This window comes from Symphodus melops, assembly GCF_947650265.1.
Source record: "Symphodus melops genome assembly, chromosome: 9".
NCBI lineage: Eukaryota > Metazoa > Chordata > Actinopteri > Labriformes > Labridae > Symphodus > Symphodus melops.
The window spans coordinates 19,527,545-19,547,017 of record NC_136699.1 but is presented as its reverse complement, the minus strand read 5'-3'; the positions used below and the strand labels follow the sequence as shown (position 1 = coordinate 19,547,017).

The 19,473-nt window shown below is 41.9% G+C and overlaps 2 protein-coding genes across 2 annotated transcripts; both read right to left on the bottom strand.

The window, feature by feature from the left end:
• Window positions 1-620: 620 nt before the first annotated feature.
• asb12a (ankyrin repeat and SOCS box-containing 12a) lies at window positions 621-6,730 on the bottom strand. The gene is made up of 4 exons (XM_079352789.1): window positions 6,576-6,730; window positions 5,839-6,162; window positions 3,107-3,635; window positions 621-3,018 (listed from the first exon to the last, which is right to left on the bottom strand). Exons 2-4 carry the CDS (start codon window positions 6,121-6,123, stop codon window positions 2,873-2,875), a joined length of 960 nt encoding a protein of 319 aa, XP_079208915.1. The 5' UTR covers window positions 6,124-6,162; window positions 6,576-6,730; the 3' UTR covers window positions 621-2,872.
• Window positions 6,731-9,410: 2,680 nt separating this feature from the next.
• zc4h2 (zinc finger, C4H2 domain containing) lies at window positions 9,411-18,980 on the bottom strand. The gene is made up of 5 exons (XM_079352791.1): window positions 18,751-18,980; window positions 17,935-18,106; window positions 17,545-17,717; window positions 12,765-12,927; window positions 9,411-10,147 (listed from the first exon to the last, which is right to left on the bottom strand). Exons 1-5 carry the CDS (start codon window positions 18,801-18,803, stop codon window positions 10,034-10,036), a joined length of 675 nt encoding a protein of 224 aa, XP_079208917.1. The 5' UTR covers window positions 18,804-18,980; the 3' UTR covers window positions 9,411-10,033.
• Window positions 18,981-19,473: the final 493 nt, after the last annotated feature.

Genomic DNA, 19,473 nt, shown 5'->3' with positions numbered 1-19,473 from the left:
CGAGTAGATACTGTGCTGGCTGACTGAATCCCTTTCACACACCTTGTTATTCTATTCTATACTATCACATTTAAATAGCAGTCATTTAATTGCACACACACAAAAAAAAGAAAGAAGTGAATTCTGATTTTAAACGTTCAGAGACTTACTTAGATTTCCTTTATTATCTATTAAACATGCTGAAAGTTTAATTTGAGTATGTAGTAGAAAACGGCTCTTCATTAGCGAAGGTTTGACATTTCAAAGTATATTAATAACCACGAGTTCTGGACTCATCTATTTTACCTTTCTCGGCTACACACTGTAAATAATGTAAAAAGGACAGATCATATATTTGGATATTGGTATTTTGCGTTGGAGACGAATGTTGTTCCAGTTCTAGCGTGCGGTAGACCTCAGTACCAGGTAAATGCATGCTTGTGGCATCCAATATTTTGCATGAGACTTAAGACAACTCTTAACAGATTGTTTAGTTTCATTTTATCTCCAATGGGGATTTTTCTTTTCCCAGAACACACAAGCACTGGTTTGTGAAGCCCTGCCATGTCACATAAGGGAGTTCTTTTTTTTTTCTCTGTCCACCTGTCTCCTGCTCACTCGACACCACCGCAGGTTGTAGCTTCTGTTTTTATTTATTGTCAAGTAAAGAGGGGGGGGACATCTTCCCCTCATGCTGTATCAAAGACTGAACTGTTGAGGTGACGTGAAAGGCACTGATGCTCTCTCTTGCCCAGATGTAATGGGTTTTCTTCCAAGTGTTACTTTGATTAAAATCTTTTTCTTTGACTCTAACTTATGCTGTTTTTGGTCAAACCTGCTGGTTATTCTTTATGAAAACCATGAACCGCCGAGGCAAAAACGGGTATCATTTTTCTATGACAATGGTGAACCAAATAGGAGTTAGCACTGATCATGGGTGTTCGTGTATAGATTTGTAGTCGAGCAGAAGAGCTGAATAAATGCAGAACCTCTTGGGAGGAGCTAAAAATAAACATAATCCTGCAGACACACACACACACACACACACACACACACACACACACACACACACACAGAGAGTACGTCACTTTAATTCATATCATGCTCTTGTTTCTACTTAAGAAATAATTCTTTGAAATACAATGATGTGACAGTAGAAATTAATTCCTCACTTGTATTTATTAAAAACAGTATTAAGTAGTTTCCTTTTGCCACATTGTTAAGAGGTTGTATATATTGGGTTTATTTTCTCATATAATTATCTTTCCCACCTTGTCCTGAGAGCTGAGGGGACAACATGTTTCTCTCTCTCTCTCTCTCTCTCCAAGTCATAAAACAGCCAAGTGAGCAGAGCGTCACTCGGATGCATCAGAGGTTGATCAGATTTACGTAACTCCTCTGAGCACAGGGAGTCCAGGAGCCGCCCAGCGCGCTCTCCTTTACAATTAGCATAGCAGCGTCTTTAGTAAGAACTCCTTGCAGTTGGATATGCATGTCATGTGCTGTTGCAGAAAAGTCAGGGTACAACGGAGTCTTCAACGAGCCATATACCGATGTGGTGTTCAATGACAACATGATTACCAGAAGACTGACATCCTCATCTTTTTTTTTGGAATCTATTCATTGTATATAACCATCTAGTTTGAGGGTTTGGATTTTTGCCTAACACAGAAGACTTTACTCACAGTATTCATATCCTTCGTCACCATATGCAAAAACGTGTCATTTTCTTTCTTGCTGGCTTTTGAGTTCGATTATTTGTTGTAGAAATTAAAAACCTGAAAAATAATGCCTATTCAATCCAGAAACTGTGAATGGGAGAGTGGAGATGTCAACTGTATGTACATTATATGTTTTGATGTAATCAGAAGCACTGGGAATATGTTGTACTTTGCTGTAAAAAATAAATCCATATCTGATATAGCTGTACTTTTGTTCAAAATAAACCCTCTACAGAACTGTGGGCCGAGGCGTCGATGTGTGAGCGTGCAGCGCATTGTGCCGGGTAGTCTGTCGTGTGACATCACTTCCTGCTTGTATGTTCCATTCCTGACTGTTGACGCATTGGATGTAGTACAGAGGGAGGATTCGGGGCATACTGTTAAACTTCCTGCCCAAACACTCAAACCAAGACTGTTATCAATAAGTAATGACCTGTGCCGTTTTATACTCCCAGTTGGCTGTGCTGAAGTGTAGCCTGGTAACTCTGCTTGTTTATGCTCTTAAAGTTCACAGACGTTAGCCTGTTTTTCAGCTGAGATCTAAGAAAGTGCAGCGCAAAGGCACAGTCTGTGTGTGTGTGTGTGTGTGTGTGTGTGTCCTCAGATGTGTCTGGATGTCTTAAAAAGGCTGAAGTGTGAACACATTTGATTGTGTAATGCCACCTGTGACAGACAGAGCCAAAGGTGACGCAAGAGGCATTAACGTTGAAAATTCCAAATAACAAGCTGCAGTTTGGAGAAGGGTAATAAGCTGTATTACTGTGGTCTCTAGTGGCCAACCCCGGTGTTACACTTCCCAAGGACACGGCAGATTTTCTTCCAACATGGAGCCCTTCAGAACAACCATCTGAATGAAAACACTTCAATGAACTTGTCGGAGCTCAAATATCTATTAGAACCTCTAAGGGTTTTTTTTTTTTTTTTTTTTTTTTTTTAAAATACATATTTCAAGTCACAAAACGTCAACCTTCATGGAGAAATATTAAAACAAGAATTTACAGCTCTGGCAGGGTAAGTGACCTCTAAAGGAGCCAGAGGAAGTCTCACAGTCGAGTTTGATTGGTTGTATTATTGTCCATTACCTCGTCCTCCTCTTCCTCAGTGTACAGCAGTGAAGTTAAAAAAAAATAATATTAAATAGCCGGCCCTACTTTCTGATCCTATCTTGAGCCTTATATGAGTTCAGAGGTGTCATGCTTCAGATAGTTCCTCAGGATAACTGGAATATCCAGACTGTCAATGGCAGGCTCCTTTTTGGTGAAGGGGAGGTCTCTTCGTATCGCTAGCCGAGTCTGCGACATCAGTGTTTTTGGACAAACTGGAGCAGGAACAGAAAAATATCAAATGAATAATCATGGGACTTTTTAGTCAGTGTAATGCAAATTAAACCAGCTATAGAGTCTCACCTCTCTCTTTGAGCAGCAGTGCCAAAGCTTCATTTTGCTTTGTAGTCTTGTCAATGATCAGTGTGGGCAGATACACATCTGCCCCGAAGTCTATGAGAAGCTGGATGTACTCCACCCCGCAGCCATACCGCAGACACACTTCCAGAACCGTCTTTGGCTGCTTAATCCTGGCCAGCATCTTCTCATCTGTGCAGTTGTAGTTGGGATTGGCCCCATGGAGCAGGAGCAGTTTAAAACAGCCCAGGTGTCCATAAACAGCTGTTATATAAAGAGGCCCCCTGCAGGCTGTAGCATTAGAGGCCCACTCAGGAACTTTGGATCTGACATCCACCTCAGCTCCAAACCGCAGCAGCTCTCGGAGAATGTCCAGGTCTCCCTCACGGGTTGCTGTCAACACCGGGGAGCAGTTGTTGTACTGGCTGCCGTTGGGATCGGCTCCGGCCTTCAGCAGGGCCACCACACAGTCGAAATGTTTCCCACTGACAGCTGTGAACAGAGGAGTCTGGGCCTTCACATCCAGGCTGTCAATCTGGATAAACCACAACAGAACATCGGCGTGACGTAACGGAAACAACACACATCCCTGCCAGGATGTGTGTTTGATGAAACAAAAACATAAAACTCCAGATGAAATTACCCGGAAAAACTAAATGCTTCATTACTTCCATGCCTGGTATTATCAGTTTGTACATGTTTGGCTCTTCCCAGATAGAAGTGTACCTGCGGCTGATCAAAGCTGCTTGCCTGAAATGATGGAAGCCGAGTTTTGAGGATATGAGAATGAAAACATAGTGAAGGAGAATGCAGACGTCCTTCTATCCATGACTCAAAAGTATAGATCGGAGGAGCGTTAATACTGTTAAAGATGGTGAAAACAAGAAATGCCTGTTATGTTATATTGCCTGCTTATTATGCAGTGACATACTGTGTCACGAAATAACATTGATCCCATAATGCAACTGGAGAAAAGAGCTGTTAGAGTGATAAATGAAGCTGGTTACTTTGAATCTACTGAATATAAGGTCGTCAACGCTTACATTTTTAGATGTCGGGTATTTCAAAGGAGAAATACTGTTTCGAAAAAAAAAAAAGTCTCCCTGTTGGTCCTCAACATTTTTAGTAATTAAGAGAAAGACATTATAATTTAGGAGCGTCGTGTATGTTTGAGACGTGGAACACAAGAAGGATTTCAAGTCTTATCGAAAAATCTCACAAGATAAGAATGTGAGGTTAAAAATAAAAGCTTAAGGAGTTTGTGATTAAAGGCGGTCTTTAAATAAGTCGTTTTTATCGTCGTTAGGGGGTAGAATAGTGTTTAACGAGGTGGGAACAATGGACTCTTAATTACATGAAATGAGTTCATTCATTGTCTTTAACTTATTATTAAAGATACATGTTTTCTTCTCTTTGACTCTCTTTGTTGAGGTAAATGTTTCTTGAATACGTGTGAGCATCACACACATTATCTCCCCTCATAGCTCATGTTAAAGCTCCTGTGGGAAGAATTTAGCCGGTTGTGAAACGAAAAAGACGGAAATGAATGCTGATGTCTCTTCATGAAATATTAAAGTAGGCTGAGAGCATCCGAGACAAGATTGATCATTTCTATACCACTCTTTTTTTCTTTCTTTTTTTCAATGCCTAGAAACGCTGCGGTGGGTTTGTGTCAGAGTTACTGCTTGTTCACACTCTGCACATCAAAGGTTCAAAATAAAGAACACATTCAGTGGTAAGAGAAAGCAGGTGGAGGTTTCCTTTCAGAAAACATTGCTTACATGTAACAGGGTCAAATATGCTGGTGTTTTTATAAGGACACAAAATTACCTGGAAATGGTTTAAGTCTTATTATGTAGTCCACAGCCCTTTGTAGTCTTTTGTTTTCTTCTTCTTTGGTTATTATGATGTATTATGTTCTTTTGCCCACTTCCCCTCTGTACTTTTGTATAGTTGCCTTTGGGAGAGGTGGGTGTCCATTGTTTTGCCTAAGTTTTTATCAACCTCCCTCCTTGTGTTATTTTGTGTACATTTATGTTCCTCAGAATGTTTTACAGTCTTTTGTTAGCTGTTGGTATACTGATTTAATTTAAATATCCTGAATATATTGTTATTTTATTTGCTAAGGAGCCTAGCTTGCAGTGCACAGCAATTGAAGCTAGTTTACGTGCACACACATGAATGTACTAATGTACTTATTTAATCTGTGCAGGAGGATCTGGAGCAGACTGACAAGTTGAAACTCAGTGTTGTCTCTACGTCCCTTTAGCCAGGTATGCTTTGTTCTGTGGAGACATATGTTTCATGTTGATTCTGTTTATTCAAGCCCGGTGTCACTGCATCCATTTGCACTACGCAGAAATCTACCGGTTACATGCAGCAGTATCAACATTTAGCAAAGAGGTAACATACAGGGGGCGCCAAAATCAACAGAAACTGAAAGTCCTTCACAGGAGTTTACTATCTTAGTGTCTCACTTTTGGTAAATGTGTGTTTCCTTGGTATCCTTTATGTACAAAACATTTACTCATTTCAGCGAACACCTAATATATCAAAGAAAGATGGAATGACCTCTTTCTGGTTCTTAAGTCATGTTTGTTGGCTAAATAAAGTTTGTATCTATGGTTATTAAATTACCCACAGGCAGCTTCAGCAGCCCTCCTGTCCCCTCTACACCTGCACTAAAGATCCACCTCAGCACACTTCACTGTAATCTAATAAAGCTGTCTATAACTCACCTCTGCACCATGCTCCAACAGCAACTCTAAGCACCTCAGGTGTCCCAGAGCTGCAGCAGTGCGCAAGGGGGTTACCGGGACCCCCCACCCACTTCGAGCGTTGATAGACCTCCTGTAACTCTCCTGAGAGAGCAGCTCAGAGAGCAGAGTCACGTCATCGCTGCTCACGGCATTGTTCAAAGCCTGGCACTGTTCACTGTCCTCATCCTCCTCCTTAGGCTGCAGCAGGGAGAAGATCTTTGAAATGTCCATCAAACTCATGTTGACAGCTTGGCCCAGAACCATAATGTTAACCAAGACTGGTGTAAGTCAAAGCAATTCCATCTGCAAAGGCCAAAAAGAGCAGAGAAAGATGATAATGCAGCCAAAGCACCGCTGACATTTTCTTGGCATTTTAGGTTCTTTTTTACTCGGGATGGTTTCTGTATCAACACAGCAAAAACAAATTCTTGAATGATACTTATCATGACTACACATGGCTACCATAAGACAATGTACTTTGTTGACATGACATATCTATTGTAGGAACACAAAACCAAACAATACACCCTTACTAGGCTAATGTAATAATGCCAATGACTTTGATGACATGCATGGAATCAGTTTTTATTTAACGCTCTTTATAAAAATAAAAAATCTCTCCCACTAATGAGCCACAGAATTTACTAAACAGAATCAAAGTGAAATGGTCTGAGTCCAAATCAGCCAACTGGAACTAACTGCAACAAGATACTTACCGCCTCTAATTGCTTGCTGATGTTTAATCCAGAGACATGAGAAGAAGGGAACAATTTTAAAGCCCAGAATGAGTCATGTGAAGTAATGAAGGAAAGAAAGGTCCTCCAAAAAGTGTGTGACGCTTCCTAGTGGACTAAATGACTAGTATGGATTGTGTGTGTGTGTGTGTGTGTGTGTGTGTGTGTGTGTTCACAGACATTGGGCAAAGGCTACCTTGTGGGGGGTAGGGGGGGCTAATTTTAGGCCACATATGGGCCTGGCTAAACTTCCATTCTTGGAGGGTCCAAGCACAGGTCTATTATTAGAAAGGTGATAGGAGTGTGACACTCAGGCGCTGATTGGTCAATGTGACTGCCGCTGTCTCAGGAATAAAAACAAACAAGAAATGGAGCCATCCGTGTCTCTCTGCGACATGGGACGTTATAAATCGCCTCAAGAATTGGAAACACAACAGCCCACATTATACTGGAGGGCTGAAGAGATTGGCTGAAGTGTTCTGTTAGTTCCCTGTTCTGAACCTGCTTCCCTGATTCACACTGAGGCCGCCATTTTAGTGTCAGCTGTGTGACTGTCAGACGTTTCAGAGGAGCAGCCAGTCAGCTGTTTCTCTGCCAAACCTACCAATGTCTTTATACTGTCCCGTGTTTAGAAGGCATGCCCGGCTGTGACACATCACATTCTCTCAGCAGATGGCACATAAGTCCAGATTCCTGGCATTGTACAAATAAGCTACATGAAGACATTATTGATTAACTTATTTCAGCACACGGACATGGACGATGAAGACTTGAGATTTGCTCTAAATGTTAACACCCTGACTGAACTGAATTCATTTCATACAACGTTATTAGACCCTCTTGCATCTGGTCCGGAGCAAGCCCATCCACAAAACATCCTAAATAAAAACACAGTGATGTTCAGACAACAAATGATACAAAAGAGCTTTAAATATAAAAATAGGATCCAAAAAAAATACCAATGTTAAACAAACAGACAATGAAATGATAATTTTAATAAAAGGTCAAAAGAGATCTGCGGAAGTAAAGAGTTAAAAGGTCAGTAAAAATATAAAACCTTTAGTGTTCTGATTGCTGAGGTAATGAATAAGGAAATGATCCCCAAATGACATCGCCTCTTAAATGTTGCATGTGCTGTTTCATTATAATAATTATTACATTATAAAAAGTACACTTAACTCTAATATGTTACCTGAAATGATGACAATTGACAACAATATATTAGGCACATTTCTGCCTTAAGGGAGAAAAAAATGACGAAGAAGAAAGCATTTTTCTGTAATGACCATTTTAGTTTGCTCATTATTGCACATCTTTAGTGTCGGAGATTTTTGTGAGAAAGTCAGTCAGGGTTACTAGCTTTTCACAGATGTTTCTTTGGTATTCGTGTGATGTTTGAAAACAGTAATTTAGTCGTTGAATTACACACAAACACGCAAACAAATCATACGTAGACATCCACGTGCCCCTGTCGACCACCAGATGGCGGTAATGATACGCAGATGTCAGGAAGTGCAATTGTTCAGGACACGAAAAGAAGAGGGCGTGCAAAAACACTTGTGTGAAAGGGAAAGCCATTTTTGACAAAGCCCTTTAGTTTGTAGGATTCTTCAAAATCGTTATGTTTGTTTATTAGTAAAAGAAAAGAGATAACTGTCGTGCTGCTCGGATGAAATGTCACGTTACTTATTTAAATTAAAATTTAGCTATGATATTTCGGTTGTATTTTTTTTAAATGCCCTTTCTTGGTGTTATTGTCGTACAATATGGAGGAGGAAGGAAGCCATAAGCCTCTGTAAATAAGTTTTTTCCAGTTGTCCGGAGTAAACAGAAGCACATTTTGTCCCCTTGGCAAGTGAGAGACAAGTTGAAGCCGGGGACGAGTTAAGAGAGAGAGAGGACTCTCTACTACACAGACCGGCCCGCTCCTCTTCACATCAGTGTCAATGCTAAGGCTCAAAATATTGAAGGGAGAACTGAGACAGGTCATCAAGTCCATCTGAAGTGACTCAGTGATGCCATGTGTTTGTCGTTATTGTAGAAAAGGCTGTTTTCTGTTGGGTTTTTTTTTTTGTCTCCACTCATTCGCGGTGTTTCTGTTGGTACTAGACGGCAGAGGAGTTGCTCTGACATCCGGCTGTGTGTGAGCAGGAGACATGGGCTTCTCTGGCCTTGAAAAGTTTTATCAGAAGGAAGAAGACACAACTGCAGTTTGATACACTGAAGGGCAGACTAAACACACTTTTGAGCTGTGGAGAGAGTAAATCTGAGGACAGCTTTATAACTCCTATAGACAAGTGAAGCCGGCTGATGAAATAGACTATTTACAGGAATGTGCACAATGGGGAGTTTGTGCAAGATCTCCCAAAGCCCTGCGATGCCCCTCACTGGATTTGGGAGGAACTACTTGGTGTAGATATGCAGGTCACAGCAACCTGGGGTTGCCTTAGCAACGACTACGGAACGTGGAGTTGCCCTGGCAACAGATGAAATGAGGGGTTATCCTGACAAAAACGCTACAGGAACTCATTTAGCAAGCCCTCGCTGTCCTTTTTCAGACAGATAGCTGCAGACATGACAGGCACATTATTAATACAATGAAAGGGAAAATGTTGGGGGGAAGTCAAACATATTCCTGCCTCTTTATTTAGAAGAAACAGGTTCATCCTAACCATTTACCCAATAAATGATAATCCATACACTGATGCCGGTGTCCTGACTTCCTCTGAGTCGGCTGTTTATGTTCACTCTCCTTAAAAACATAAAGGGATGTCTAGCTTTTGTTTTGAAGGTAAAAAGGAGACACTAACAAGGTCATAATAAAACAGCCATTTATTTTCTTAACACTGTATTAAAGTTACACAGAACGACACTATTCAGGGCAAATAAGTGGGGGGGGGGGGGGGGGGGGGTTCTTTCCAGTTTGTGGTAACGTGAATACTGTAAACATTAAAACAACCTTTTTTTCATGGACTTTTCTGTTCAACCTGTCTTTTTTAATATTGGCACAAAAAATACACAACAGCCACAGAAACACGCATGCATTGCATAAAAGATATACACATTACAGTACAATATGAAAGGGAATGAACAAAAACATCATGGGTAAAAATGACTGGACATCTTCATCAATGTCCTTTTTGCACAGTTACAAAGTCAAGAGGCTAGTTAGCTACTACAGGCGTCATACAATGACATAGAAACACGTTCAAAGCACTGATAAAAACAACAGAACAACAACACCAGACACTTGATCAGCTCGACAGTTTATGCAAAAAGGTACCAAGACAGTTTGTTACAGCGGGGACTAACTGTGGAAATGATCCTGAAGCAATTCTCTGTTACTTCAGCCGTTTATTCTGATGGACGCGGCTGATCTGAGATCAGCGTATCTGAGCAGGTCCCTTTATATCAAACGCAGGCTGAGGGAAGGCTGGGATCTACTCATCTGGCTTCCTCTTGGGCTTCTTTGGGTTGCGAGAGCGGCTCTTGGCCTTGCACAACGGGCAGATGGGAGCATTACGATGAATCTGCTGGTGGCAGGACAGGCACGCCTGGAGAGAAGGGGAGACATTCAGCAATCACTATTTCTATGTTCTGGCAATGTTGTAGACATTAGCGAGCGGCTTTGTCAGGTTGCACCCGAGTGTAGGAAGCTACGTTTCTATTGACTGAATTTAAGGTGATGTAATAAGAATACATGTATGGGTGTTTCAGAAGACAGGACAATATTTGTGGTCGAGGTGAAAACTGGCGATTTCCTTCTTTAGACGCAGCGCAGCAGTCTGATTAAAGTCTGATTAAAGTGGAAACGACCAGAGAAGATGCCCCGGGCATTTTTAAAAAGGTTTGTGACAGCGAGTGTGACAATTGCTCAGTGTCATGGTGGATTACTGTTGCGTCTTCCTAACCAAGAGTAAGGTCTAGACCTGCTCTGTTTGTGAAGTGTCTCGAGGTCACAGCCGTTATGAATTAGCACTATTCAGATAAAGATTTACTAATGTTTATCATCCCACACGGTGAGGGACGCAGGTAAACAGAATCGACATGAGATGTGTCATCTCCGTATGAAGCAAATGAACTGCTGCTCAATCTCTGTGCAGAGCGACAGTGAAAAGAATACAGCGTTTAATTAGAGTGTGTATGAGCCACGGAGGTCTGCTGTACAACAGGACGATGATTCAGTCTGCTAAAATATTATCCCACGTTAGTTTTATCGCAGGCTTTACACAGAGACGGCTGGTAAGGTGTTGATATTTCAGTGCACGGCGACTTTGATTCAAGCGCTGCCTCGTCTTTCTGCCCCGTTTCTTCTCATCGTGTCTCTATTTGTCACGCCGGTATCAGCTGGTGGCCGCGTTAAACATCAGTCAGAAAGGAAACGTCAGTCATGTCAGAGCCTGTTAAATGCTGCAGCTGTAGAGTTAGCAACACAAATTCCATCACAGAGCGGTGTGTTGGCTCCAAAAAAAAAAAAAAACTGAAGCTGCAGTCCTGAAACCAACGCTCCCCGTTTGTTTGTTCTGACTCACACGCGCTGCATGTACAGCCAGTGCAAACACACACACACACATCCCTTAAATAACCAGGGTGTATGTGTTACCTGTTCTAAACTCATAAGAAGAAAAAAAACAAATAAAAATAAAGGTTTCTGAAGATTTACAGACAACTCGTAATTCACAGCAAGATTTGTGTTTTGTGCATTATTCAAATGCATGGAGACTCATTTTCTATCAAAGAACTTTTAAAATACACAGGATGAGTCATCGCAAGCTCAAGAGTCCAAAAGTATCCGCTCCAAGAAAACCAAACAAAAAAAACCCACAAAGTCTGAGCCGAGGCGAAACAACGGTGACACACTCCTGACGGGGAGATTTGTAGATTTGAGATCCGTCGCAACATTTTGGGCGCCCGGTGAGTGACGGACAGAACACGCCTATGATTTAAGATGGTTACCAGTAAAAAAAAAAAAAAAAAAAAATCAAAATTGATCCTGCATGGTTTCCCATTTTGGGACTTACAATTGAATAAAAGACTTTTTGTCCAGTCACAGTTTGTCAACAAAGTTATATATATATTTTAAAAAATCCTCTCGTCTCGTACGCTGAGTGTCGTCACACCCCTTCTATATACCGTAAATTCCGTACTATTGAGCGCACCTGGATATAAGCCACACCGGCTAAAAATAAGTAAATAAATGTATTTGTACATATATAAGCCGCACTTGATTATAAGCCGCAGGTGTCCACGCTATAACAAGAGCTATTTACACAGACGTAGGCTACCGGTAACATCCGCAAATACTGTAGCGTCCGTACGGACGTTAAAGGACGACGAGAGCGTTCAAATAATAACTTTTAATAACCCGATCACTGTCGGCCGTGACCACGCCGTTTACAGCAGAGAGCAACACATAACTTGCCGTAACAATCCAACTCTCTCCCCCAGCGTTCTCTCATACAGCCACTCAACACGTTCTCGCTGGTGCATTCACTGACTCTCCACATAATCGCAATTATGAACACATTATCAACTACTGACTTTACAACATGAACGTTACAATACGAAGCCTAGCCGACGGTGTCTGTAACACGGCTGATGAAAAAGATGACCGTAATATATTTCACAAGAAAAAGTCCATCCATTCACTGCCTCAGAATGACTTCATTACTCACTTCCTCAGTCTCTGTTGTCGCTGTCAGTGTCATCTTAACGTGCAGCAGCTCTGTTAGCTTCTTTGACAGCCAGGTCGATCGCCTTTAACTTGAAAGCTACATCATATGTATTTCTCCGTGTGTTTTCCATCATGAGGGTGCGTGCATGAAGCGCAAAATGACTGATATTAAGATCCGACGTGACGAAGTCAAATGTTTTTGCGGCAGAAGCTCATTGTCCCCCATAAAAAATCCATGCATTAGCCGCACCGGAGTAGAAGCCGCAGTGCTCGAAGTGTGGGAAAAAAGTAGCGGCTTATAGTCCGGAATTTACGGTACACGTTTTAATAGATGACACAGCTAAACTCAGATCACTGCCTCATTGACTGTAACTTTCACCTTGATTGAAAATGGCTGCTCTTCTGTTCGATCTTACAACCCATTGACTTTTTTATTTTATTTTTTAAAGATCCCTTTTAACATCCCGGCAGTGATTTCAGGTGATTGGGAGCAGTACCTTCATCGGTGGGGGTTGTTGTCTGAATGTGGCGGTCTGGCGTGCATCCTGCTTCCTGGAAACCTGAAGCTGTTGCGCTGCGGCGGCGGCGGCAGCAAGGGATTCTGGAATGGCAGGCTCATGTGGCTCCTTCTGCCACTCCGCTTTCTGTTTCTCAAAGTAGCTGTTCAAAGCAACAACAACAAAAAAAAAAAAAAGAAGAAGAGTGAAACCTGGCTGGCTGTGATTCTTATTGAGAACTCATGAATCACATCACATTTGAGATTATCTCCACTCAGAATCAGGAGACATGGAGCGACTAAACCAAATACAAAGCAGACTCCAATTGAAGGACATTGTAGTCGATCTAACACATTTTTTTATTTTTATTTTTATGTGAAACTCTGAGCAGGAGTACAGTCAGAGCGAGAGTGTTTGCCTGCATGCATGCATATGTGTGTGTGTGTGTGTGTGTGTGTGTGTGTGTGTGTGTGGGCAGTGGAGGGCTGGGAAAGAAATTTGGCCTTGGACTTTATGCCTCACTGGCCTATTTTCAAAAGTAGAAAAAGTGATCCAATTTCTTTACGCTCTCTGGTTTCTCTCTCTTGATACGTTTGTGATCGAGGATTGACAAAACCAATTCAATGATTCAGTAATTCTCGTTACCGCTATCGAAAAAAAAAAACAACCCAGCAGATACAAAGGCTACTGATGACATGAACACACATTGTGTTGGTTTAGTTTAGAAAGGCTCACTGGACTTAGATTGAACATGAATGTTTCCCTTTGAAGACAAGAGCTCAGTTTCATTTTCATTTCCTGTTCGAAAATCAGAATCAGACTGATTCTATTACTTCACAGCTGAAGGCTCGTTGGTATGCCGATACGTCAGTCTTGCAAAGCATCTTAAAAAGAAACTCAGCGACCCACGGGCCTGTGAGGTGTGGTTTAATGTTCTGTACGGTTGCTCCATTACACGGCGTAAAACAACCGCAGCGAGCACAAGATCGCCGGATAAAATTACCCTAGAATTACTTTGCTGGCGGCAGGGGTGTGCAGGGATAGTTTGATCATCTCCAGCACATTCATGACTTCGGCATCTTCTCAGATCTCTCCCTCCGTGATGAGTTCCGTCATTTAAGAAAAAACTAGCGAAGAACAAAAGTGATCAGCCTCAACCGTTTTGAGTAGCTCAGGGAACACCAAGGATCATGCTACTGAGAAGGAAAGGGGAGACAGCAACCATCTGGCCAGAAATGAACTCATCATCTGAGCTTCCACACAGCGCACGGCCAAATGGACGAGCCATCCTGCCAACAAGAATGTCAGCCTGCAGAGCAGCAGTGGCCCACTTCCTCACAACTCCAGATATTTATGCAAAGAAAAATTCAATTTTCACGACATCAATCGCCAGACCACCAAAGTTTTCCATTACATTCTTTTCGGTAACATCCCTCGAGTTAAAAAAAAAAAAAAAAAAAAGAAGAAGAAGAGCAGGGATACCAAGTCTTGACTGATCTACCTTTAAGTGAGGGAGTCTGGAAACTCATTTAGAGTTTCCAAACTCTCTAAAGGCCAACTGTCATCATATACGCATGAAAACATGAATGTTCCCCATGGCTTCATTTAACACCCCGGCTCATAAATAAACAAGTCAAGGGCTCGGGGGGCCGTTGACACATTGTTCTGAAGTCAGAGCTTGTAGACACTCATGACTCAGAGAGTTATTTTCAGAGGATATACTCGACCGCTGCTGCATTTATGTGGCAAATGTCAATCAGCCTTTAAGTATTGATTAAGAGAGAGAACACTGTCATTTGGAATCCAATTCAATTTTAGTCTTTAATGCCAGAACCATTAGCACTGCTGTATTTCTAAGGCCTTCAAATGGTCCGTTCACTGTCATTACAAAATCCATTTTACGTTTGTTTATTCTGACTTCTCGTAGGGAAAAGGTCTGCATTCAGTCTGCAGGGATCTGCTTTTGTTGTCATCCTAACACAGCAGACAGGAATCTTCTTTTTTTTTCTCGACGCGTCAATAGAGAATTAAAAACATCTCTCTGCTTGAGTATACTCGAGATAATACAAAGACGACGCATTTTACTCATTTAAAAAACCTGCTCAGCATTCCGAGGCAAAAAAAAAAAAAAAAAAAAAGGGTCCGGTCGAAGTGTGGCTATCTTACCTTCACTTTGTGTCTGACTCGCCCTGCTAGGTTTTCTGAACTTCTCATTAAAACTGAAACGGCTCAGACACCACGGCGATGAAGGGCAGGGAAGTGCCACTTGTCCTTGACATCTACAAAATCTGCTTTGAGTTACTGTTCCAAAAAACCTCTCCACTAATCAGCTGTTGACGCGGCAACTCGTGACCTCCAACTGTCAGTCATGTGACCTTTAGAAGCCTTCGCTTATGCTCCTTAACCAGCCAATAAAATAAATAAAAAACTGCCATAATGAGTGCTTTCCCTGATCACAAAGGGAACGTTAAATATAGCACTAAGTAGTAACACTGCTAACATGTTTCGCTAAAGGCTGAACGTCAACATGACACATTCTCCTGCTCAGACAATGACGCCAAATCAAACGGTCACGAGGGCTTTGATTTTCAAACCATCTCTAGATGTCTTCTCTTTGCCCTTTCATAGAGGAGTCAAAGAGTTCCCTCACTAATCCCGGCAACCTCCAAAACAAAAAAAACAAGATGAATGCGTCTTCTGTTTGTTTTGGGGGTTTTTTTCTCGCCACCAATCACAACATCTAAATAAAGCTAAAATCCTAAATGGTTTCTTCTCATAGAGACGGCCCGGTGAACCAATTTCACCTCTCACGTCTTTCCGTTCTCACGAACTGAAAAACGACAACTCTAGACCTCCTTAGTCATGGCTGTGAAACTAATCATGATGCACCCCTGGCAAAATAAAAAAGGGATCAACATGGTTTCATAAAAAAAAACATAAAAAAACCTATTTGATTGCTTTCATTGCTTGAAGTCAGACAGGGATAAATGGATCTTGTGACGATGCAACATTTGTTTTTCTCCCATCAGATGTTATATAACTGATTACATGTAGCAGAACAAGAGGCTCCACTCTTTGCCATTGGTCAATCCTTGACCACAGAAGTTGTGACCTAACAATACACGGACTCGTCCACTCAGCTCATACGTCCTTACAAGCGTGCATAACTTTGATCTCTGCAGAGAACGCAATTTCTCCCCCCCCCGATGGATTCTGGATTTTAATTCCTGTACAAATATAGGACACCATGCGTGACATTCTGCTCTCTAGTTCCATGTCGGAGAAAAGGTCACCTGGTGCCATCATTCTGTGAGGCACGCTCTTGCACGAATGCACCTTTATAGTGACTGCTGCATATTACCACTGAGTCTGCAAGCTGATGTCACTTCTTCCCGTTGTGAGTTTCCTGCTCCATTTTCCTCTCCCATGCATGTTTGAAAATCGGTGTTCTTCCGCAGCGATTCATAATAGAGCTGCAGCTATCGAATGTTTTCGTAATGGAGTACTCTATCGAATATCCCGATCGATTAATCGAGTAATCGAATAAATCATACTTTTGCTTAATTGAGGTTTAACTCGTCTCGGGTCGTCCCTACAGCTACCATGGTAACGCCTGCTTGTTACAACCCACCACCTCTGCTCTACAGCTGCTGACATTCACCTCATTACTGACAACTTTTTGATTCACTGGTCAAGGCGGCAGGTAGATGAAAAATAAAGGCCAAAAATGTTTTAATGGCTGAAATAACAAATAGTGTTTTTGTGTCGCCTACATTGATGTTACTGTACAGTTAATCGAGAAAGCATTATGTTCTGTTGAATCAATCACGGAATTAATCATTTTATCAAATCAGGAAATTGAGAAACTTTAAATATATATTTGCTTGCCCCCCCCCCCCGCATTAACATTGCAGAATAAAAACTAAAATCAATCAGAGGATAATAAATTACTGTTCCACCAAACAAGTTCTGTCTTGATTTAGCTTTAACAACATGAGACATTTAATATAATAAGTGTGCGTATCTCTGTCTGCTCGCTCACAGACTGAGACATCAGAGACCATAGACACGTCTATGACAGAGACTGTGAGAGGACGTTGCTATCGTTATGTTAGCTGCAAACACTGAGAGAGTGAACGGAGAAAAGCCGACCGTTTGACCGGATCACGTGTTCCCGACTCGGTCGTATGGATCACGGATCAACTGTGTGCTGACTAAAAGTTAAAAGGGGCGCGCCGCGCTCGCGTGTGTGTATGTGTGTGCGTTAGCGCGTAAGTGTGTGTCAGACTGAGCGTGCAGCAGAGAGAGGAGCAGATAGTTGCAGCTACATTAAACGTGTTTTAACTCATAGCATAGTTTTGATGACGCAAAAAAAAAACCTCAACGAAGCCTCGAGGCAGCAAAAATTCCTCGATGAATTTTTGTCATCTAATTATTCGAGGAATCGTTTCAGCTCTAATTCATAATCATGTGTGTACAAATATGACATAAACGGTACTTTGTATTGAACATCGTGCTCCCCAATTTTTTGAATTCTAAAAATCATCTTTCATAAGATAATTTCTGATCATGAGTCTGTGTAAAAAATTTAAAAAAAAAACAGGCTGTAAAAAAACACCAAGCTAACAAGTTAAATGTGTTGTTCCCTACAAATGACAATAACTAAAGAGTTACGGACTAAAACTTGCAGTGTCTTGCATGCATTTGTATGTGTTTGTGTGTGTATGTGTATGTGTGTATGTGTGTGTGTGTGTGTGTGTGTGTGTGTGCGTGTACTGACTCCAGGGAGAGCTTCTCCTCTTCTTCGTTCAGGTTGGGGAGTCTGTGTAGACCGAGTGTCATCCGGAGGGCATCAACATGCTCCTTCAGAGGTTTGTACTCATCGTGCAGGCGGCGGGTTGTTTCTAGCAGCTTGTTCAGGTCATTCTCCGACTGCTTGATGGTGCTCTCCATCTGAGGGAAAACGATGAGGGACTTCAAAACATGATAAACATGTAAACGCTCAACTTGAGGTGCCAACTTCGCTCAACTTGAGGTGCCAACATCTTTATTCTGAAAAGTAACACAGGCACTGAAACTACTTTTTTATATCTGTGTTTCGTTGTTGTTGGTCTGTGTGAGATTCAGGAACATTTCCCGGTGCTTGTCGCTGAACGTCGTACTCACTCACCACATTGATATCAGCGTGGATGAGCCGCAGCTCCTCCACGTGTGCCATTTTCTCTTGCAGAAGCAGATCCATCTCTTGTTTGTACTCTTTCAGATGCTTCTCCTCGGACTCCAGAGCCTCAAACTCCACCTTAAGACGAGACTTGATTTTCTGCATCTGGATAGTCTTGTTCCTGCAGCCACACACACACACACACACAGTCAGATTTATTCTTGCCATGATGACAAAAGTTTTCGCACAGAAACAACATCAAAAACATAATTTCCATCTGTGTTGCAGTGTTTTGAACCAGAATCAAAGTAAAAACTTCATTTGCGTTTTTATAATCACGTTTAGCAGTGGGGCCAGTGTTTTCTCCAGCCGTGAACACACACTCATTAAAGGAATCACAGATAAATCACTTTTATTGAGCTTCACAGCAGGGAAGTCACAAGAACATAAACAACCCTTTCGCGATGAAACAGACCAGACAAGCTCGCTAGCAAAGTAGCTAGCTTACCAGCAGAATTACAGACAGCACATCTGGCATCGTGTTGATACACATCTGGAAAATTGTTGCACGAGCGATCACAACATGTAGCTTTACTTTACTATGTGTGTATCCACGTCTTGTTCCGTGTGCTCGCTTTATCAAACCGAGGCGCGAACAGCCGAAACAACCTTTAGAGAAAGGACTGGCAGCAGACCAGGCTAATTTTAGCTAGCTCAGTAACAAAAGCGAAGCCAATAGGCTCATCCTAACCTTAGCTAGCAAGCTTTCTCAGCGTGTGTCAAACATCTGACCGCCACTCAGTTATCACCACAGCTCACTCTTACCGTATTTCCAAGATGTTTTCTAATTTGCACATTATTTCTTGTTCCTCCGCCATGGTTAAGCAATCCGTTTTTCGTTCAGCTGGCCGGTTCTCAGTTCTCCCAAAGGCCCCCGGTGGTCTCCTTGTTGATAAAAAAAAACAACACACACACAATAGCAGATGTGAGCGCGCACACGTGCACGCGCGCGCAATATGAACCCGTGGCTACGTGTGAAGAGTTTATGGTACCACGAGCAGTCTGCCGCCGCACACACACACACACACACACACGCACACAGCCTGGGATTAATCTGCAAAACAAAAAAAAATCCACTTCCTATTAAAGTTGAAACCAGCCCTTTTTCACAGCATGCTGACTGCTTCGCTCGACACAAACAGTTCTGTTGCACCAAAGGGAGACAGCCTTCACTACAGACCTCTGAGTAGTGAAAGGAGAGGGGGGTAAAAACAAAAACTAAATAATAACCAGAAACATGTGGTTTTCAAGGACCTTGAACTGCGAGGCATCAGGTGATGTGAAATAAGTCACAAATCACTTCAGGTGAAATACCCAAAGAAGAACATTTAATCAAAGGCCCTGCAGTTAACACTATATCCTACAGAGTGAAAACGACTAGTCATTGTGGACCCTGACAACATCAGACACAAGGTTGAAGTTTTGAAAATTAAGTTTAAATTGTTTTCTTTTAAACGTTTGTAATGGACCATATGCATGACTTTATAT

Excerpts from the sequence above, each read along its gene's own strand:
- zc4h2 (XM_079352791.1), bottom strand. The coding sequence starts at position 18,803 with ATGGCGGAGGAACAAGAAATAATGTGCAAATTAGAAAACATCTTGGAA. Across the intron at positions 17,718-17,934 it reads TCCACGCTGATATCAATGTG|ATGGAGAGCACCATCAAGCA; the intron begins GTGAGTGAGTAC and ends GTTTTCCCTCAG. Across the intron at positions 10,148-12,764 it reads AACAACCCCCACCGATGAAG|GCGTGCCTGTCCTGCCACCA; the intron begins GTACTGCTCCCA and ends CCTTCTCTCCAG.
- asb12a (XM_079352789.1), bottom strand. The coding sequence starts at position 6,123 with ATGGTTCTGGGCCAAGCTGTCAACATGAGTTTGATGGACATTTCAAAG. Across the intron at positions 3,636-5,838 it reads TGTTGGAGCATGGTGCAGAG|ATTGACAGCCTGGATGTGAA; the intron begins GTGAGTTATAGA and ends TGGTTTATCCAG. Across the intron at positions 3,019-3,106 it reads ACTGCTGCTCAAAGAGAGAG|TTTGTCCAAAAACACTGATG; the intron begins GTGAGACTCTAT and ends TTCCTGCTCCAG.